At 46.1% G+C, this 22,263-nt stretch overlaps 1 protein-coding gene across 2 annotated transcripts in view; it reads right to left on the bottom strand.

Annotated features, from left to right (window-relative positions):
- ATF2 (activating transcription factor 2) overlaps positions 1-22,263 on the bottom strand; it is a 379,503-nt gene that overhangs the window by 63,017 nt on the left and 294,223 nt on the right. For both annotated transcript variants that reach the window (XM_069225391.1, XM_069225392.1), the window contains exons 11-12: positions 17,348-17,554; positions 12,095-12,200 (exon numbers count right to left, since the gene is read on the bottom strand). In XM_069225391.1, the coding sequence (XP_069081492.1) occupies positions 12,095-12,200; positions 17,348-17,554 (313 nt within the window). The remainder of the gene's footprint in view (positions 1-12,094; positions 12,201-17,347; positions 17,555-22,263) is intronic.

Genomic DNA, 22,263 nt, shown 5'->3' on the forward strand with positions numbered 1-22,263 from the left:
GGTCACTCCTCCGTTTCTCCTAATTTTCCTGCCAAAAATGGGGCTTTGTCCGGGGGGGCGGGCATCTCCACTAGCTGGAGTGCCCTGGGGCACTGTTACCCGAGGCTTGAGCCTATGAGGCTCACTGCCAGGTGTCAGAGTTCCTGTAGGGAGGAGTTGTGAAGCACTTCCACCCAGGACAGGCTTTGTTTCTGACCATCGATTGCACAAAGGCACTCACCCCATGTGGTCAAAAACTCATCTGAAAGTGGCAGGCTGGCACAGACTGGTCAGTCCTACACTAGTAGTTTGGCTAACATACAGGGGGTATCTCTAAGATGCCCTCTGAGTGAATGTTTCAATAAATCCCACACTGGCATCAGTGTGGGATTTATTGTGCTGAGAAGTGTGATACCAAAATTCCCAGTATTCAGTGAAGCCATTATGGAGCAGTGGAGTTCATAATGACAAACTCCCAGACCATATACTCAATATGGCTACACTGCATTTACAATGTCTAAGAATGGACTTAGACACTGTAGGGGCATATTGCTCATGCAGCTATGCCCTCACCTGTGGTATAGTGCACCATGCCTTAGGGGTGTAAGGCCTGCTAGAACGGTGACTTACCTATGCCACAGGCAGTGATTTGTGGGCATGGCACCCTGAGAGGCGTGCCATGTTGACTTTGTCTTTTTCTCCTCATCAGCACACACAAGCTGCAAGGCAGTGCGTATGTGCTTGGTGAGGGGTCCCCCAGGGTGACATAAGACATGCTACAGCCCTTAGAGACCTTCTCTGGCCTTGGTACCATGGGCACTTTTTACAAGGGACTTAACTGTGTTCCAAGGTTGTGCTAATTGGGGATACAAAGGTACAGTTTTAGGGAAAGAACACTGGGGCTGGGGCCTGGTTAGCAGGGTCCCAGCCCAATTTCAATCAATGTTGGCATCAACACTAGGCAAAAAGTGGGAGGGGTAACCATGCCAACAGTGGCACTTTCCTACAAGCCCCATCCGGGGGCAGGGCGCACACGGCAAGCCGCTACATGGAGAGTAGCTGTGATCGTCATTCGGGACTGAACGTGGTACCACGGGGTTCCAGATAAGAGTCCCAAATAAGAAAAGAGAGAGGGGGGTGCCGAGATGGGTGTATCTCTAGTGTTATCTTATGTCTGGGCAGGGGCGGGTGGGTTGAGAGCTCGAAAAACTCTGCGTGGGTAAGAACAGCTATTACTGGCTAGTGTCACCTATGGTGTCATATTGGATATTACCAATAACAGTGGACAGTCTAGGGAGCTTGAACAGCCCATTTCCAGCAACAGTTTAAACAGGAAAACATCATAAACTATTTGTAATGAGACATTGTGGACTTAGGAACGTACATGTCATTGTTTGTTTAACCCAGCAACCTTGCACAGCATCCTGCACCTTACATGTTACTCGTTACATTGTACAGTTCACGTATCCCTGCTGTTGCTCTAGCAGTAATCTGGTACGCCAATGGGGCGATAAGTAAATAAGCAAGGAGGAGGAAGAAGTGGGCTTATCATGGCTTGCTAATGAGCCTCATCCATAGTCTGATTACACCACAACTAGGGTATATCATATAACAGCATGCAGCAAGAAACTCATTTGTCCACAGATACAAGGGCGAAGTCCCCACATCTCATTCAAGTCTCCCCGGACTTGTGAGGCCCATTTCGTCGCTGTGGCTTCAGGTGGGGACGTGGAGAGGTTTCAAGGGGGAGTGAGACTTGTCCCTTTCTGACATCGGAGTGTGGTGCACCACCGCCTACAGTGCTTGATCTCTGTCGCCATGAGTCCTCGCAAGCCTCTCCTTGTCCCTGCCTCTGAGGTGAGAATCATTATCGTGACAATTTCTTCCCTCCAATGTGTCTGGAGGAGGTGGTGTACCCTGAGTGTTAGTGGTCTGTCCTTGAAGCCGGTCCATAGAAGGTATATTGATTACCTGGGGCGACAGGTTGTCCATGAAAAGCCCCAAGTCCTCTGGTTCATAAAAGTCCTTGGACATGCCATTTTTGGTGATCTACATCTGCGCTGGGTCAAACAAACCATATTTCACATCCAGTTGGCATAGTTGGGATCTGAGTGACAGGAATGATTTTTGACGAATGTTGGTCTCCTTTGAGAAGTGTACTGTGATGCGGACCTCCTATCCCTCTGTTTGGAATGGTCTGTGGGAGCAGGCTGTGAGGAGGAGTTGGCAGGCTTGCCCATGTCACATGAGACAGGCAATGATCAGACGGGGTCTGGATGCGTCATCTTGTCGCCTTGGGCCCAGACGGTGCACCCTCTGGAACTCTAACAGTGGTCAAAGGTTAGGCCTGTTAGTGTGGGGAGGGAATTCTGCAGAAAGGCTTGAATGTCTGTCCCTTCTATTTGTTACGGAAATCCCAAAAAAAAGGCAATGTTTCTGCGACTCCTGTTCTCCAAATCAATAATCTTACTACAGAGGTATAGAGGTTCTTGGTCATGGTCCGGTGTGGTGTTCAGATGGTCCTCCATTGTTGCTACCCGTTGCTCCAACCCCGACACTCGGGACTGGAAACCCGCAATGGCTAAGTGTATGGATTTTGTCTCTGCTGCCAGTGAGGATTTAGCGGAGTCCATTCCTTCAAGTCTGTGACCCACACCTGTGACTTTTTGAAGTATGCATTCCATAGTTGCTAGAAGTTGTCTCGCTGGCTTACATGCGGGTTTACATGCCATTTTGCCGCTGGGCATCTTTGGGACAGGCTCCTTGTATTAGGACCGCAGGCTTGAGTTCCGGAGTCCACGCCCCTGGCAAGTGTACAGGGCTCACTACCAAAAAGGTGAAAGGTAAAGGGAGGGGGCTGGAGGCTGTCCCTCTTGTCCAGTTATATGAGCTTGCTCATTAGAGATGCGGTCCTCAGGCCAAGCCTGTTCTGGTTAGTGCTGTTGCCCAGGTGGGGGCAATGACTTCTGCTACAGGCAGGGATAGCTGCTCTACTCTTATTTCAAGGCCGGGCCCGAGGGGCTGTCATGGCCATTGCACGCTCAGTATCACTCTTGTAGAAGTGGGATGGAGGTGGGGCATAGGGAGACATTGCTGGTGTCCAAAGTCTCTGGTTCCTAAAGAGTCCCCTCCTATGGACACCATCCCTGTCTGGTCCACTCCACCGGTGAGCCCTTACCACTTCTCTAAGTCCCACTGGTGGCATTGTGTGGGGGGCAGGCAGGGCTGGCAGGTGCTATTACCACTGAGTGCTCGAAGTTTGTGGTGCTCCGCCCATAGGTCCGTGCTGTCTCCTATGCCTCTCTTGCGTGTCTTGCGTTTGTTTAGAACTGGGCAGGCACACTCAGCAGAGGGCGCCCCTCCTTTGACCACCCCCCAGTAGGGACACGCCGCATGGAAGGCCCCTCGAGGCTCAGTTGGTAGTCATCACAGCTCCCTGAGCGCTCCTGCCCCCATCCAGGACGCCGCCGCCTCATGGAGCTCTAAGATCAGGCAGCCATCACCATCCGTTGCCAGACCATGCTCCCTGTTCTGTGACTCCTAAAAGTGCTGTCCCTGTACTGTGCCCTGTTCTGAACCCTGATTGGGAGTCATGTAACAAATTCCGAGACTCCATAAAGACAGAGTTGCCTACAGACATGTTTTTCCAAGATTTTAGACAGGATAGGGAGCCGGGAATAGGTTTATAATTAGAGCAACTATCAGGATCTAGAGTAGGTTTGTTCAACAGAGGAAGAACCAATGCATGCTTCCATTCCTGGGGGATGGAGCCCTGCTGCTGAGAGAAAATGAGTAGTTTTACTAGAAGTAAAATGCCTGGATCTAAGAGGGAAAGATTTTTAGGTGGAAGGGGGTCCTTTGGGGAACCTGATCTAATGGACTATGCCAAGGACACAAATGTAGACAGGTCCAAAGTGTCTCAAGAAACCAGGGTATGGCAGATAAGGGGAGAATTGGCAGCGACCGACACAATCAAATCAGAGGGCGGAAGAGTGGTGTCTGTCAGAAGAAGGTCCCTGCTTCCTTTCAGCATGGATTGCGGATGTCCTGCACTCTGTTCACAGAAAAAAAGATACCAGTTCCTTACATTGAGCCTAGGATAGAGCAGTTGCTGGGGCAATCCTACAAGGATTAGAAAGCTCACTAACTATTATAAAAAGTTTTCTCTGACAATTTTGAGCCAATGTAATTTTGTCACATAAAAAAGTAGCAGGGACCAATCTACAACGGCTATGGTAGTTCTTAAATGCGAATTTATAATTGGTCTTGGCAGTGTCATTATAACTGACTCTCCAAAGTCTCTCCAGCCTCTTTCAGTTAGTTTTCATAGCTTGTAATTCCTCTGTGTACCTTGCGGCTGGAGGAAGAAGCCTAGTGGAGCGACTCATTTCTAAAGGCAGGACATGGTCTATGGAGTTGGGTAACCAATTGTCCATCTAGGGATGATCAAATGATCAACTTTAATGTCTTCCCTAACATATGGAATTGATTTCCTCAGCTGGGGCATAGTCTGGGGCATAGTCCACCAGAAAGTTGATAAAAGGAAGTTGGTGTTATGGTAGGGAGCGAGTATTAAAGTTTAAAAACAGAAACTCATACTCACGCCTCAGCTCTAGTATACTGATTTTACCAAACTGCGAAGTATGAGAATGAGCTACTAAGGGATGAATGCAACCCTACTTGTGGCTGAGGATAGAGAACGAGCAATCCTTTCACAAGTAGACATTCTTTGTAAAATCAAGAGATCCTTGGCAACACTCAAATTAAGGAGGCTGCGGTGCTTTTAACTGTGTTACAGAATAAGGAATTCTGTTAGACCCAAAAGAAGCAGGGGTCCAGGCCTCTGGATCCGTTCGGCACGGACGGGTGCAGACGGGCTTACCTTTAGTGCGCACACAGTGCATTTACGTTGTGGCCATCCTTATGTTGTCTGCCCTTCTCAACTACTAGACTGCTAACCGTGAGCAGTCTGACCACGGCTATGGTGGCCATGCGAACGGAGCTGGCACCGAACACGTGCACCAGCCCAAACAAAACAGTAAGTCAAAAACTAAGCAGTTTCACTACTTAAAAAACTATATTTGGCTAAGAATCAGTATGCCCCCATAACACAAAAACACACACTTTAGCAGTCCAGCACAGTTCATACAATGATGTCAGGAAAAAGACCTGACACCCTACCTGAAGCTGCACGCTTGTGTTGTGGCCATCCTTATGTCGTCTGCCCTTTTCAACCACAAGACCGCAAGCAATGCAACCATGGCTATGGCGGATGTGCGAATGGAGCGGGCACCTGAAAATGTGCACCACCCCAAACAAAACAGTTTTTTAAAAAACTGAGCATTTTTACTAGTTAAAAAATGATGTTTGGCTAAAAAAACAGTATGCCCACATAACATAAAAATACACACTTTAGCAGTTCAGCTCAGTTCATACAATTATGTCAGGAAAAAGGCCCAACACCCTACCTGAAGTTCCAGACGTAGAATAAATGTTACTGACCTTTTAGGGCACATTCTTGGATCCAGCAATCATTTTCTCCATTCCCTCACGATGAGGGTACTGGAAGAAGATGAAGAATGCTGGCTACAGATGTAAAACCTCCAAAAAAAAGGCTAAAGGGACCTACACCATCTTGCGTGTTGGCAACCCTCAAGGGCAAGCACTCCTGCCTGCAACACCAGCACCCTGGTGTAACCTGCTGCTCTGACGCAGGCCAAATGCCAGGTGCCTCAACAAGGAGGTGACTGTAACAACAGTGGCCTGAGGCTGCAGACATCTGAAGGAACGACCCACTGTTAGAGGGGCACTTCAAACAACGGAGGTCCGGAGCAGAGAGAAGAATGTATGCACCCAAACTGAAACACTGCTCAGAATATAGTGCCACTGTTGCCTCTGGCACTACTGAAGGACCTCATATGCCATCTGGCAGGCAGAATCAAAAGGATGCACAAGTCCATCAAGCCTAGAATGTGAAGGATCTGCAGAACTCCAGAACTGAGCCTGTTTCAGAAACATAAAAAGTGTGTCCTGAATAGTTGCAATCCTCTGATGAAGATGAAAACCCCTAATGCAGTACGTGTCCAAGATGGCAACCATTAAGGTCAGCATTTGTATGAGAATGAGGTGGAATTTCTGGGCACTGATGCAGACACCCAGGTCAGGCAGAATGGTCAGGGTGGATGGGAGATGGTTCATGATCAGTGCAGGGACTTCTCCAGAAAGTCTTTCAGGTGCAGAAAACATCTGACTTCCTGATGTAAATTAGCACCATGGCTAGTACTTGGCTCAAAATGTGCAGAGCAGAATCAGACCAACTGCCGGTATTACGAATTGGCAGTGTTAAGACCCACTGTGAATCACAGTTAGCACATAAGCTCTTCGGAGCGAAGTGGGTTTCCTGGTGGCCAAGAGGCATCATCCAAACCCTTGCTTCCAGGTCCTGGAGCATCTGGCTCAGAAACAGCATTTTTAAATTGTTCTCCTGAAAGAGGATCAAGAAGTAAATGGTTTAAATCTTGTACTGCTCTTCTCCAATGGCACCACCTCTATGGCACCCATGTGCAACAGGGCAAAAAACACTGTGCCCAAAATCGAGAGGTGCGTTTGAAAACACTTCCTTGCAGAAGGATGGTGGATCAGGGGTTAAGAAAGAAAAAAGAGAAAGCAGCCCTTTCGGATACATTTGTTGGCTCCAGTAATTTCCTTGGAGAATATTATGAGGTGAGCTCATCTGCTGAAGAGTCCCCTGAGCCTGAGAAAGGTTAGTGGAAGTGGTTGAAAGCTCCAGCATCTTCTTTTTCAAAAATGGAACTGGCGCTGATGATAAGGAAGAAACATCATCGGGAAAAGGCACTGTAGAAGCTCCGAAGGGTCTGGGGAGTGTTCTCCTGCTGTTTTATTTTTTGGGAGGATTCCCTGGGGAATTACTCCTTATTACGGATATTCAGGGAAGAAAAAATGTTTTCAATTATCGTTCACCAGACCATGCCAAAAATTAAATAATTTGGTCTCTCACAGGCTGGACAAATAAGGGTAGCTGGATAAGGGGTTGTGGTATGACTGATGTGTTTGAATTAATGGAAAACTAAAACTGAGAAACCACACTGGAGGAAACGAGGTATGGGACAACTTTAAGGAAATACAAAAAAAAATCAAAAATGAATGGAAACATTCTAGAGAAAAGATCAATTTAAGGAAAAATCCAAAAATTACATCATAGTTGGGTGGAGTTTAGGACTACTGTGGGGATTTTGGATTCAAGGATGAGTAATGTTTAGGGTGATGTGGGCTTTTTGGGGATAACTGTAGATTGGGGAAAAAAATGTTTTTAGGGTTCAGAGATGGGTGGAGTGTAGGGGTGGTGAGGGATTTTAAGGTTCACGGATGAGTGGTGCTTAGGTGTGTGAGGTGTTTTTGGTCTCAGGGATGGGTGGATTGTAAGGGTGTTGAGGGATTTTAGGGTTCATGGATGGATGGAGCTTCGAGCTGGTGAGGATTTTAAAGGTTCAATTATGGGTAGTGCTGGCGTGGTGAAGAGTTTTCCAGGTTCCAGATGGGGTGGGCTTTAGGGCGGTGAGGGGTTTTAAGGATTTAGGCATGGAAGGAATTTAGATGTAGAGTGGGGTTTGAAGGGTCCAGGAATGAGTAGTTTAGGGTGATTAGGTGTCCTTATAGGTCAAGGATGGCCGGCGTTTAAGGACGTGAGGGTTTCTTAGGGTCCAGGGATGGTGGTGTAGGAAAGTGCCACTGTTGGCAGGGTTACCCGCCCCCACACTTTTTGCCTAGTGTTGATGCCAACCTGCTAACCAGGCCCCAGCACCAGTGTTCTTTCCCAAAATGTGTTCCTTTGTTTCCACAATTGGCACCACCCTGGCACACAGTTAAGTCCCTTGTAAAAGGTACCCCTGGTACCAATGGCCCGATGGCCAGGGAGGGTCCCAAAGGGCTGCAGCATGTATTATGCCACCCCCTCGACCCTTCACCAAGCACATGTACATTGCCTATACAGCCTGTGTGTGCTGTACGGAGAAAAAGGCAAAGTCGACATGACACCCGTCTCAGGGTGCCATGCCCACAAACCACTGCCTGTGGCATAGGTAAGACCCCCCTCTAGCAGGCCTTACAGCCCTAAGGCAGGGGGCACTATACCACAGATGAGGGCATAGCTGCATGAGAAATATGTCCCTACACTTTCTAAGTCCATTCTTAGGCATTGCAAGTGGAATGCAGTCATATTGGGTATATGGTCTGGGAGTTTGTCATTACAAACTCCACAGCTCCATAATGGCTTCACTGAATACTGGGAATTTGGTATCAGATTACTGTGCCCCAGGGCACTCCAGCTAGAGGAGCTGTCCGCCCCCCCCCAGCCAAAGCCCACCTTTTGGCAGCAAGTCGGTAGGAAAATTAGGGAAAACAGGGAGGCGTACCCACCCCAGGCTGGACCACCCCTAAAGTGTCCAAAGCTGAGGTGACCCCCCTACCTGCAGAATCCTCCAGCTTGGTTTGGAGGACAGGGACCAATAGGATTAGGTTTGTGCCCCACTCCCCAAAGGGAGTGGGCACAAGGAGTGTGTAGCCACCCTCAGGGACAGTAGCCATTTGCTACTGCCCTCTGACCCCTAAAACGCCCCTAAATCTAGGATTTAACGGCCTCCCTGAACCCAGCTCACCAGATTCCTGGTGGCCTAACAAGAAGGAGGACTGGTAAGCTGAAAACCCCAGCAGAAAAGAAGGAAGAAAAGAACTGACTTGGCCCCAGCCCTACCGGCCTGTCTCCTGCTTCAAACAACCTGCAAAAGAACAGCGAAGCATCCAGCGGGACCAGCGGCCTCTGCCAAGTTTCAGAGGACTGCACTGCACCCAAAAGGCCCAAGACCTCCAGTGGACAGCGGCCCTGTACAAGAAGAAAACCAACGACTACAGACTACCACCTCACTCCAAATGCGTGAGTCCTAACCACTCTGCAACCAACGCCTACGGCCCAAACAGCTAGAGAGGATCTTTAGGCGGTGCTGAGCTAGTGCCCACACTAGGCTGACCTCTCTACGACAACGCCTGCAGAGGGAATCCCGAGGATCCCCTTGACATGAAGCTCTGGACAAAGATTTCTGACGCCTAAAGACACACTTCACTCACAGTTCCCAGGCCTTGGAGAACCCAACTTTCGGCGCAACAACGTTCAGCAGGTGTTCCTTGTCCCTGTTCAGCCTGTGGTCTACCCAAGACAACCCCCTGGACCTCGTCTGCAGCCTCTGAGTGATCCCCCACCACCCCCGGGTCTCCCCATAGACCAGCATTGGGGGCCTGATGTCCTGTATGCACCCTGCATCTGGATGCCCTTGTGTCGCTGAGGGTATGTATTTGGTGCCTACTTGTGGCCCCCGGTGCTCCTCCAATCCCCCCTGGTCTGCCCTCCAAGCCGCGGGTACTTATCTGCAGGCAGGCCTGATTCTGAGTATCCCTGTCTCCATAGGAGCCCACGTTAAATTTGCCCATCTTTGACCTCTGCACCTGGCCGGCCCCATGTTGCTGGTGGTGGGTGTTTGGGGTAACTTGAACCCCGACCGGTGAACTTCCTAAAACCCTGAGAATGGAACTGTAAGTGTTGTTCTTACCTGTAAAACTATCTAACTTTTCTTCCCCCCACGAATTGTTTCTGAAACTTGCATTGTGTCCATTTAAAAAAAAAATATTGCCAGTATTTCAAGAACTGTATTACTTATAGATTTCAAACAAAGTACTGTTGATACATATATGGAATACGAATCTTTTGAGGTACTTACTTGCAACGTGAATCGTGTGGTTCTAAAAATAAATTAGGAAAATATATTTTTGATATATAAAATCCATTGGCCTGTAGTTAAGTCATTGACTGTGTGCTTCTTCTATTGTCTGCCTGTGTACAACAAATGCTTTGCACTAACCTCCGATAAGCCTAACTGCTCGACCACACTACCACAAAAGAGAGCATTTGGATGATCTATTTTAGCATCTGTTAAGCCTCTGGGGAACCCCTGGACTCTGTGCACACTACATCTCATTTTGATATAGTATATACAGAGCCAGCTTTCTACAGGTGGAGTTTGGGTCTGCTGAGCTATTTTAAGCAATAACAACAGATGATGGACAGAATGCAGAGCAAATCAAACATTCACCCCAGTCACAGATCTGGGTTTAATCCATCAGTTTTTTTTGCTTGCCAGGCCACTCCAGTTTGGACCCAGCCATATGCAAATCAGTCTTGACCCTGTTTCCCATGGGACAAGTCCAGCCCGAACTGCCAGGCCAAGTTTTCCCTGGACCAGAAACAAGCATCCTGGGACCAGTTTCAGGGTATAACCTTTCGTCAGCCAGGCTAGCTTGAATTGAATTGAAGCACGTTTTGTTTTATAGTTATTTTAAGGGGTATGGGATGGGTGGGGTTTACATGTATAAAGGGGTTTCTTGAGTTAAAAAATGGGTGGAGTTAGGGGTAGTGAGTGATTTTATGGTTCAGAGATGGTGAATAATTGGGGTAGAATGGGTTGTAGGTTCAGGGATGAATATAGTTTAGGTCTGGTGATGGGTATTAGAGGGTAGGGATTGATGGTGTTCAGGGGTTGTGAGGGGCAAGCAATGAATGGTGTTTATGAGTGGCGGTAAATCAGCAAATTAAAAGCATTCGAAGTAATGACAACATGAAAGATATAAATATGAAATAATGACCCCTGAAGGAAAGCACTAAAATAAATATCTTCAACAAAACTGTTTCTGAAAGTAAGGACTGCAACCATTGCACTTACACTTAAAATTAATCATTCAAAAGCCTTTTCAACCAAAAAGACATTCTATGAATTGGTTTCTACAAAAAGGTAAATGTCATTCATTCTGAAAATTTCCAATGCACAGTTTCGATTAAATGGTTCCTCAATAATGGTATTCCATGAAAATGGTTTTCTATGAAATCACATACAACCAGTCTGACCACTGTTACCATATGCATATGTTGTGTGGACAGAGGTTAAACCCCGAGACCTTAAAAGGTGACATTTACACTAATCCCTATCAAATCTGCAGATGAATTTCAGCACTAGACAATAGAAGAGGCATGGATCTAGGTCAATGAGATGAATAAAACCAGAAACTGACATCAGTGCAGTATTAATTGTAGTCTGATGTCATCACATCCAGAGAGGACAAAGCCATGACTAATGTTAACTACTGGTGCAAGGCACCATCTGGTGGCGCTGGAAAGCTACTGAAGGAGGTAAAAACAGGGTCTAGTCTGAAGCCTGGAAGACATTCATAATAAGAACATCTGCCGAAAGAAATATCCATCAGAAAATGTAGGTACCAGCCTGCAATTGCTAGGTCGCTTCCACGTGCCTTTACAATTCTAAAGTAATGCCTAGAAGAAACAGCTGCATATGGTGCTAAAAGTGTGGCAGTTGTAACTGAACAGTCCCATTTCTGAACCTGGTGTGAGGGAAAAGAAGTCTTCACATTGAATACTGGTATAGAGGGGACGAAAAAAAGATGTGGAATTACACTTTTATCCTAAGTAACTTTGTTTGTTCTCATTTAATGTCCACATCAGAGACCCATACTATGCGATGTGGATAAGGAAGTATTTTGAAAGAAAAACTATCACAGGAATACATCTAACTGACATATGCCTAGCTTATCATTTCCATGAACAAGTCAGAAAATATCCAACACAGCTGTCAAAAGGCTTCAACTTGAGAAGGGTTAGCAGAATAGTTTTAAACTCTGGTTGCATCTTTTCCAGAAATGAAATAAGATATCAGATCCCACAATGAGGAAGTAACCAGCATCAGGAAAATGCACCACTGACTCTCCAAAGGGTCAAAAAGCAGGACTGTAAGGAGACTGCTTACGAGATAAGCGCTGAAGCATATGCAAATGGTGTCTGCAACTTTTTCAGCACATGCACATAAAATGACACCTTTAGAAATCTATTCTTTGCAAGCGGAAATTGTCTTATGTTCTGCAGTGTACTGTAATTATGAAATTCTCCAAGGAAATGAGACATGGTTTGTATTTTCTCATTAAAGCTTAATCAAGCTTTCCTTAAAGGAATAAAACTCTTTGGAAACTGAAGATTACTCACTATGATAGCCACTTTTCTTCTGCATGACTGTTACCGGACAATCCTTATGAGCCAGAAGAAGCTGTTTTAGCTGTGCAACTTCATTTCTAAGCAGTGTGACTTCATTCTGGAGGGAGAAGAAAACGCTTGTTAACATCACAATACACACACTCTAAAGATGTAAGAACAGAGGACTCGGCCCTACATATTGCGAGTACTGTATCTGTTCACCTAATTCACAAAACCTTCAGAAGATTTTATATATTTAATAATAGAAATTTGAATTGTAGATTTTAACTCAAACTACTTGCAAGAGATTCTAAGATCATATGAACAATTCATAAATTTACATGCAATAAACTACCCCTCCCAAACAATGTAAAAAACTGAAGCAACAAAGGAGCTTCCTAAACATAGAGAAGAATCAGACCAAATTGAGGGTTCCTTCATATAACTCTGAGGTAATTTGCAATACATATTCACCATTTCTATGTTTGGTGGGGGTAAATTACTCAATGTAACACATCCTACAGTGCCTATATCAAATCTGCAGTCTGAAAATATAATGAACCAAAGGTACCCTAATATTTGTGGTAAACTATTAAAGCCACATAAGTAGTAAAAAAGCTAAGTCTTTGGTACATCCAGCTATATTAACTGTGCGCTTAGAGGTCTCCTGTGCCGCACTCCAGCAGCAGATTTTAAAAGGGGAACATAAATCAACTAATTACTCAACTCTGTCACCTCTCAGGTCATTAGTGTAAAAAACGCAATAAAGTGTTTACTAGAGAAAAAACTAATCATACATTTAAGAGGAGTGGTCTGGGGGCCTCAATACCTTTCTATTGCCTATTATGGTTATGCAAATTAATCCTCCCAGCCCTCTTAAAATGTGCATATAGGTTACTGGAACTATGGGGAAATTTTCTTTTCAGTAATTTGAGACAATGAGATGCAGATTGAGTATTTTATATATTAGAAACTGACTAAATATAACATCATGGACTACGACTGCTTCAACGGTGAAGAAAATAACAGATAAAACACATTGGCCCTCATTTTGACAATGGTGGTAAAAACCGCCTACCGCGGTAACCCCATCCCTCAACAGACACTGGAGAAGCAGTGGGTCCCGGAAGTTGATGGCATGCTGACCAAGTTGCTTTCTGAGTACAGCAATCATGCTACATCTTAGTTCATCTTGCCACAACACTCACCTCACCTGGATGCAGATACTGTGTTTTACGCCGACAATGGGCAGGAGTGATGGGTTGTGTTGAAGCAGATATGCTAATTAAGAAAATTAATAATGATTTATATGTTACTAATGTGAAAACGCATAGAGAAATTAATCGTAGAAAAATAATGTGCAGGTTTGAAAAATGTGCCCTCTGGGTATGATCACCATGTGTACTAAAACAGCTGAAAATGAAAGAAATAATGAAAATATATGAGAAAAATATAGTAATAAGTCATAATGAGATGTATAACCTCCGTTTTGTGTATTAAGTTAGCTAAACTGGAGGCCTAGTCCCACTAGGCCTTGCACACTCTGAACATGGAGAAACCGGACGCCTTGCAAAGGACTAGAAATCGTGAACTGCAGCCTTGAACCGCTCGCAGTTCAAGTTATTTAGCTAGAATGTTCTGCAATGTACCGACCGACAGGAGATGATGAAGACAATTTGATACAATTGCGTGTAGAGCAGGCTAAATGTACTTTCCCAGGACTTGAACAAAAGAGGCACTGACTGAAGAGCCATATACAACAATTTTGATACCTGAAGGACCGGATGATGAGGGCATCGCAAGAAGAACCAATCCGTTTCGTGTAATTTGAAGTTTATTAAAATTAGTAGATTCAGGAAATAAAAACTATAGGTTAAAGTCATATCTGTTGACCGACGGACCAATTAGCAATTAGGGGGATGGTCTGGGAGACCGTAATAAAAAGTCATGACAAGGGGTGAAGAATCAGAACTGCGGGGAGAAAATTGATGACGTCAGGAGACGCTGTCCAAGCTGCTGATATCGGGCTCATACTCTGTGAGCCTGATCTGTACTGACTATCTGATGACCTGAAGACGAAGACTGACTTGTTGCTGAGCCATCCTGGATAGGTAGCTATAATAAGATTTTGTGCCTTTTCTTCTAGGTACCAACAGCGCTGTTATAGAGATTCACACTGAGGTAGATTTTTCCAAATTATGTTTTCTCTAAATTGTTTTTCTCATGAAGACCCCTATGCTAATGTTAATCTTGGTTAGGTAGGCTATTAGGGGTGACGTTGACGGTGACAAATGACTGACAAACTTAACTGCTGAATTACATTATTAATGCTGATATTCATAGCTTATGGTGTTGATTTGTTGCATGTGTTTTCTATAAGAGATAATGAGGGTCATTCAGACTCTGGCGGGCGGCTAGCGGGAACCGCCAAATGGCCGCTCCGCGGTCAGAAGACCGCAGATGCCATTCTGGCTTTCCCGCTGGGCCGGCGGGCAACCGCCAAAAGAGCGCCCGCCGGCCCAGCGGGAAAGGCCATGCAACAAGGAAGCCGGCTCCGAATGGAGCCGGCGGAGTTGCAGGGGTGCGACGGGTGCAGTTGCACCCGTCGCGATTTTCACTGTCTGCCAAGCAGACAGTGAAAATCTTTATGGGTCCCTGTTAGGGGGCCCCTGCACTGCCCATGCCAGTGGCATGGGCAGTGCAGGGGCCCCCAGGGGCCCCACGACACCCGTTCCCCGCCATCCTGTTCCTGGCGGTAAAAACCGCCAGAAACAGGATGGCGGGAAGGGGGTCGGAATCTCCATGGCGGCGCTGCTTGCAGCGCCGCCATGGAGATTCAGCCCATGCAGGGGAAATCCGGCGGGAAACCGCCGGATCCCCTTTTCTGACCGCGGCTTTACCGCCGCGGTCAGAATGGGCTGGGAAGCACCGCCAGCCTGTTGGCAGTGCTTCCGTGGTCCCCGGCCGGAATGACCCCCAATGTATTTTAACTAATGAATTAATAAACAGTTGATTTGAATAAAGTTTGAACTAACAGATGACTTAGAATTGTAAGCAATAGGGAATAAAACTTGTTAACCCTTTTCTTGAGTAGTAGTTATTTTTGATTTGTATGGTTTTATTTGTGGTTTCATAGAGTGTTTTTCTTGATTATTGATGTTGGTTCTTGATTCAATGGTCACTGCATGACTAGGATACGCCATGCGATTCAAAAGGTTCATCGACCTATACGCCTCCCCTTGTAAGTTTACTTACTAAGGACCAGGCGCACTAGCAGTTGAAGGGCATATCCCTGCAGTTATGCCCATTTAGAGTTCACCCAGATATTAGGGGAAACCAAGAGCATCACTGGCAAGAACTAGACGTGCTGCCTGGTAAGGGGTTTCTTAAATTAGGGGTCCCTCAAACAGTCACGAAGCAAAAAGACAAAGGCATTTCAGAGACAAATATGGGAAAGTATTGAAATGAGGCAACTGTTGGAAACAGCCATGGACCTTTGTCTGTAACACTCCCATAAGTAAAACCCTAACTCTAATTTTCCCATAGACATAATGCTAAACCTGGACTACATCATAAACCTAACTGTACGTTAACCATCCTAATTTCAAATCTAACCCTATTCGTTAACATATTAACATAGCCCTAGGTTCAAATCCCTAACTGTACAGCACCAAATAAAACCTTTTTCAGTGCTGAGTGGATTTTCTTAGCCATTACTCAAAAAACTTTAATTTACACCACTGATTCTTTAAATCACTGATTCTAGATCCTTGCATTGCACCAAATGCAGCTTGATTAGGCAAAATGGCGTTGTTGCATTTATTCAGGCCCTGTGGGACTTTCTTCTTTTATAAAGAGTGCTTCAGAAAGATTAGATTTGTTGTTGACGGAGTCTAAGAAATCCTTCTGTGTCTCATCACACATAATGCAAACCTCTAGTCCAAAACAGTCCTGAATCGGAGCCAACTTGTAATAAAGCCAGGTTTCAGTGCATGTGCAAATTTCAGGTTGATTCTGAATAGACTAAACATTCCAAGGAACAGAGTTTCAAAACCTAGACACAAGACTGTACCAACCATTTGAAACATAAGATAGTCAGATTTTACCTTTGCTGTAAAGCGCTTGACAATCAATTGAAAGTGCAAAATGTTTGATCTTGGAACAAGCAGACATTGGAGAGACCTTGGCGTAAGCAGTACTTGATCCAATTTTCTAAAGGACATTTACAATGGTGATCCTTTAATGACTGTAGCTTTAAGTTGGAATTTAAGAAAAGACTTAAGTTGCTTTTTTAAGGAGGCAGTTAAAACCCTATGGGTGTATAATAAAAGTTTTTGTGTTCTATACACTTGTTGAGTTGAGGTTCACCATCAGACCCATTCCAGCTTTATTGGGTGTCACGTCTAGCTTACCATAAATTCATCCTAACAGCTTATTGGTCGCTGTGCCTCAGACTAACTGTTTTATGTATATATTGAGAAAGATGTGTTTTGTTAGAATTTTTTTTAATTGTTTTTGTATAATACATTATTTGTATGCCGCTTATTATCTTTCCTTGGGGCACTGAAGCACTTGTCCATGTTGGTAGCACACTCCAGTGCATGGTTGTGTGGTTGGAAGTGTGTTTGTTATGAACCTATGAAGGAAATATTTGTATTTCATGCATGGTGACCACTGAGGAGCGGTTATCGTCTTATGGAATGCAACACCTAGTGGCGTGATGGATGAGGAAGTGAGAAACAAGTGCATATTTTCAAACATTGTGTTAGACTGCTAAATCTGATCAGCTCTGCAGTTCCCATGAGTGTGTTGGGAGATGCACAGTGCTGTCTTCAATTATGTAATTTCATATTGTCACCAGTGATGTTATCAATGATATAACTGAAGATGTCATGAGTGATGTAATATGTGGAATCATAAGCAATGCATGGTGTAGGAGCAAGTTATAGTTACTTGAAATAATTATAACTGTTGAATTTCATTGTTTTTTAAAGTTTAAAACGTTATGTTTCAACTGACATTTTCAACTACCTATAATATCACTATAACTTTTGTTTTTTTCAGTGAACCTCTGAGGGTTTTTTAATGCAACGGAAGATATTATCATCATACCTAATTACAGCATCACTTTAGCCTTTGTTCTTTGTTCGTGAACTTCTGGTCAAAGTCATCATAAATTACTAATTAATGGGAGTAAAATCACTAAATGATGTTCATAATCCAAACATAACATCATTTTAATAGTGTGTGTGTAATAAACCATACCTGTAATTGCACATTGAATGAGCTCAGGTCTTCTGCCTTCTTTTCTAACGACTGCACCCAGACTTTTCTTTTTTGTCTGCACCTTGAAGCAGCAGCACGGTTTCGTTCTAAAAATTTCCTCCGTTTCTCATCAGGGTCATCACTTGCTGCTCTTCTTCTACGCCCTCCTGTATTTTGAGTATGTGGTGTTGGTTGTGCAGGTGAAGCCTTCAAGAAACAATGCAATACATGGAGGAGTTAAAACAACATTACATTAACATTAAATTAAATTAAAACAAAGAGCATATTTAAGAGTCACAATCTTATTTGGCATTTTAAGTAATACTGAACAGGTTACTTACCTTTGGTAACTCATTATCTGGTAGAGACTCTAGCTACAGATTCCTTACCTTTGGAATTTCCTGGTATCAGCTTGGAATCTGGAACTTTTGCAGAGCAATACCCCAACAAGCGCCATCACGTGGCGTTGTTCGGATCTACGTGACGGTGTCATTGGAGCCGTCTGTGATGTTACGCTCACCTATAAAGGCACCACCCAAGTGCCTGTACGTCAGTTCTTTTCCTTCTACACCGGTTAAAACGTAGCTCCAGAACAGAGCAACCCTCTGTCCTTTTTGACAAGCCTTTTTTGACCTTTTTCGTTATGTGCAAGATGACTTAGTGGAAGATGGGGTTCAAGCTGTGAGGCACCACCCACTGCACCATGTTAGTACATTACACTCACCAGGTATGTCTCTGGTGCCTTGACCAAGACCACGACTCAAGGTCATGTTCCAACTGCCAGGCCATGGCTCTAAAAGCTTTAAGAGAGCGGTCCCTGAAGCTAATGGCGGCCCGGCAGTCGACATCGGTGGGCGTGGCTCCTTGGAGGTCCCGGTTCCGGTTCCGGTCCAAGAGCTGCTCCAGGAGCCCCAAATCCTCTTCATCCCACTCAAGGTCCTCCAGGCACTCAGGGAAGAGGCACAAAATGAAGAAGTCCAAGCGGACTTCGACGTCCCATTGACCATCGGCCAACAATGTGAGTCAGGAATGTCGACGTTCCAAGCAAAGTTCCAATGAACAGTTGCCAGGGCTGACTCCGTGCCTTCCTCCATTTCCGGAAGCCGGAGTGACCCCCACTCAACTTAAAGACTTTTACAAGCCCATGAGTCTCTTATTTGAGCAGGCTGGCCCCACTCGAGCGCCTTCGGGCTCCGCAGGGTCAGCAGAAGCCCCATCAGATTCCACGTTAGCAGCTTTGGTCTTGGCTCCAATGGGGTCTTGTGGATCCGATATCGGATCCGGAACAGTGCCAGGTCCACACAGTCAACATCCTCCGGCACTGCTTCCAACATCGACACTCCCGGCGCCCACCCGTGGCGCAAGCCCCATTCTCAGCATCGATTATCCAGAGCCAACAACGCCCACAGGTGCCAGTCCATTGCCTAAGCATTTATTCGAAGAGCCAGACACTGGTGAGGAATGGGAGGGGTCTCAGGGCCCCCTAGAGCCCCAATTAGAACCTATGGACTGGTATAAGAATTTAGGAGAAGCCAGTGGACTGGACACCTCTTCAGATACTGGCATGCGCTCACCTCCTACTGTGGATACGGAGGAGGGTGCATCGTACACAATGGTGATGCGTAGGGTAGCGGAGGTCCTGGACCTACGGTGCCGGTCACGACTGACCTCCTGACAGAGGTTCTTCAGCCAGGGTCTTCCACATCGGAACCGATGTTGCCCTTTAATGAAGCCCTCACCGATATGCTGCTGGGGACATGGTCCAAACCCAGCACAGGGCCACCTGTAAACAGGACAATTGGCCACTGCCATTGATCAGCAATGGGCGACCCTAGCTTCCTCACACAACACCCCACCCCATAGAGCTTGGTGGTCCAGGCCTCCACTTCTCATGGCACCTTCCCTTCTGCTCCCCCAGATAGGGAATCCAAGAGGCTGGACCAATCTGGGATGAAGATGTTTTCTTCCTCCAGCCTGGCATTGAGGTCGGTGACCACCTCATGCTTATTGGGCCGTATTTCCCCATAACTTATGTGATACGGAGGCACAGGTGCTGTTTTCAGGTCCAGGAGGATGCACGGGCCACTCTCTCTCAGGCACTCAAAGATGGGAGAGATGCAGCCAAGTTTACAATAAGGTGTGGTTTGGACATGACGGACTCGCAGTGCAGGGCGATTTCCTCAACAGTGCCCTTCGACGCCACGCCTGGCTACTTACCTCTGGCTTTTCGGGGGATGTCCAGGCAAACCTCATGGACATGCCCTTCGATGGGACCTGCCTTTTTGGTGAAAGGGCAGACTGCATGGGAGCGCTTTAAGGACTCCCGGACGGTGACCCCTTGCCAACAGTCTGTCTGTCGCCCCTTTCGAGGCTTTGGAAGGGGCGTGGCACCACACCATCCACAGATCAGCCACTGTCCTCCACCAGGCCAACATCTTGCATGGGGAGGCGCTTGTGATGCCTTCAGACCAAGAGGGTTTGGCCAGAAGTCGTCCACCACCCAGCTCCCAACCTTCACAGTGTCCAAGTCCTCCTAGTGTGATTCTGCAAGACCATGTACGTCCAGTTGGAGGGAGTATTCAATTTCATCTTCCTCACTAGCGGTCCATAACATTGGACAAATGTGTCTTGTACATCATACAGAAGGGCTTTTCCTTCCCCTTCCAGAATTTCCCTCCCCAATCAACGGCTGATGGAGGATCATTTGGTTTTGCTCCTCGAGGAAATTATGGCTCTCTTGGCCAAGGGAGCCATAGAAAGGGTCCCAATATCAGAAGTAGGCAGTGGTTCAGCTCACTCTGGCTCAGGTCTTGTCTTCCCTAGACCAAGGAGACTGGATGGTAGCGTTGGATTTGCAGGATGCACATTTACACATCCCCATCCGGCCTGCCCACAGGCGCTACTTGCAGTTCAAGGTAGGCCACGAGCACTTTCAGTTTACTGTGCTACCCTTCGGCCTACCAGTGCCCCTGGGGTAAAAATATATAACACAACGAGCAAAGCAGTGGGTAATAATTTTAGAATGTGATGAATGCCATAAATGTTTCTACAGGTGTGCATGGGGGAAGGGGGTTTGTTTTGTTTGGTTCTAAGCAATCTCAATCAGATAAATATGTTCCTGTAACATTTTATGCTAACGGCTTGTATTGTATATCTGCTATATAAAATTAATAAAACATATTTTTTTTAAAACAGTGCCCCTGGGGTGTTCACAAAGGTGATGGCGGTGGTTGCAGCTCATCTGCTCAGACTAGGAGTATGTCTTCCCTTACTTTGACGACTGGCTGTTGAAGGCTCCTTCGCCCCAGGCTGTTGTCATCCACCTTCAGACTATGGCGAACCTTCTGCATTCGCAGGGATTCACTATTAACATGCCCAAGTCGCACCTGAGTCCCTCTCAAACAGTCCCTTTCATTGGAGCTGTTCTGGACACAATGCAGTTTCAAGACTATCCTCCTAAGCAGCGAGTCCAGGATATTCAGGTTATGATTCCAATGTTTAGGCATCTATCCTGGATTTCTGTGAGACAGACTCAAAAGCTACTGGGCCTCATGGCCTCCTGCATCCAGTTAGTAAAACATGCCTGATGGCATATGAGGGTTCTGCGGTGGGACCTGAAGTTCCAGTGAAGTTTACCAGATAAGGCATCACAGAAGTTAAGTAACTTGTTCGTCTGACAGAGACTTCTAGCTGCAGGTTCCATACCTTAGAATAGATACCCAAGCAAAACCACCCCTGGAGGAGGGTCTGCAGACCAATTTCAGACAAGGAAGTCCTGTAGGCTCGAACGGGCAACATGCCCGTCACGATGGACCTGACTGTATAGGCAGGAGCGTTTGGTAAACATGTGCAGGGAGGCCCATGTTGATGCCTGGCAGATACCCAGGGCTGGACGCTGTGGTTGCAGCTTTGGCTCTGGTGGAATGAGCATGCAAGCCCTGAGAGGGTTGCTTCTTGGCCAAATTGTAGCAGATTTTAATGCAGAGCACGACTGCAGATGGTCCTTTTCTCAACAGCACAACCCTTTTTAGCTCTGACATATCCCATGAAGAGTTCCGCCTCCACTCAAAATTCAAGTGTGTGGGCAAGAATATACGACGAAACAACGACTGCAAAAAAAACAACTGCCTTAACAACGAGGTCGGAACACCGACCTCATTGCTACTACTAATGATTTTACCACGAATGCCTTAACAACGATATTTCGTTGTAAAGGCATTCCTGATAAAATCATTAGCAATAGGCACCATTCACCCTACATCCCTCACCCCACCCCCCCAACCCCACCCCAAAACCTAAAACCCCCTGACCCCCCACCCACTCCCCAAAACCAAAAACGCCCCACCCCCCAAACCCCACCCCAAAACCTAAAACCCCTTGACCCCCCCACCCACTCCCCAAAATCAAAAACGCCCCACCCCCCCAACCCCACCCCAAAACCTAAAACCCCCCACCCCCTCCCCAAAACCTAAACCCACCACTTACCTTCGCCAAGTCCCTTCATTGTACCTTAACCACGCATGTTCGTTGTTCAGAACATACGTAGTTAAGGCACAAAAAACCGAAGTCGGGGTTAAAAAAAGCGTTGTTGCGCTTTCGTTAACCACGACCTTCGTAAAAAAAAAAAGTCGTAAAAAAGGATGTTTCCCTGTGGGCAAGGCAGAAATACAACGCTTGTCTGGGGTCCAGACGAATGAGGCACTCCTCATCCTTGGAAGGGTGAGGGGAGCTCACAAAGTAGGCAAGGTGATGAACTGACCTACATGAATGGGCATGGGCACCTTTGGAAGAAAGGAAGCCCATGCGCAAAGCACCAATTTGTCAGTATGAATGGATAAACAGGGCAGTTTAGTTGATAAGGCCTGTAATTGACTGACTTGTTGGGCAGATGTTATAACCAGGAGGAAAGCTGTTCT

Source organism: Pleurodeles waltl, chromosome 3_1 (assembly GCF_031143425.1).
Source record: "Pleurodeles waltl isolate 20211129_DDA chromosome 3_1, aPleWal1.hap1.20221129, whole genome shotgun sequence".
Lineage (NCBI taxonomy): Eukaryota > Metazoa > Chordata > Amphibia > Caudata > Salamandridae > Pleurodeles > Pleurodeles waltl.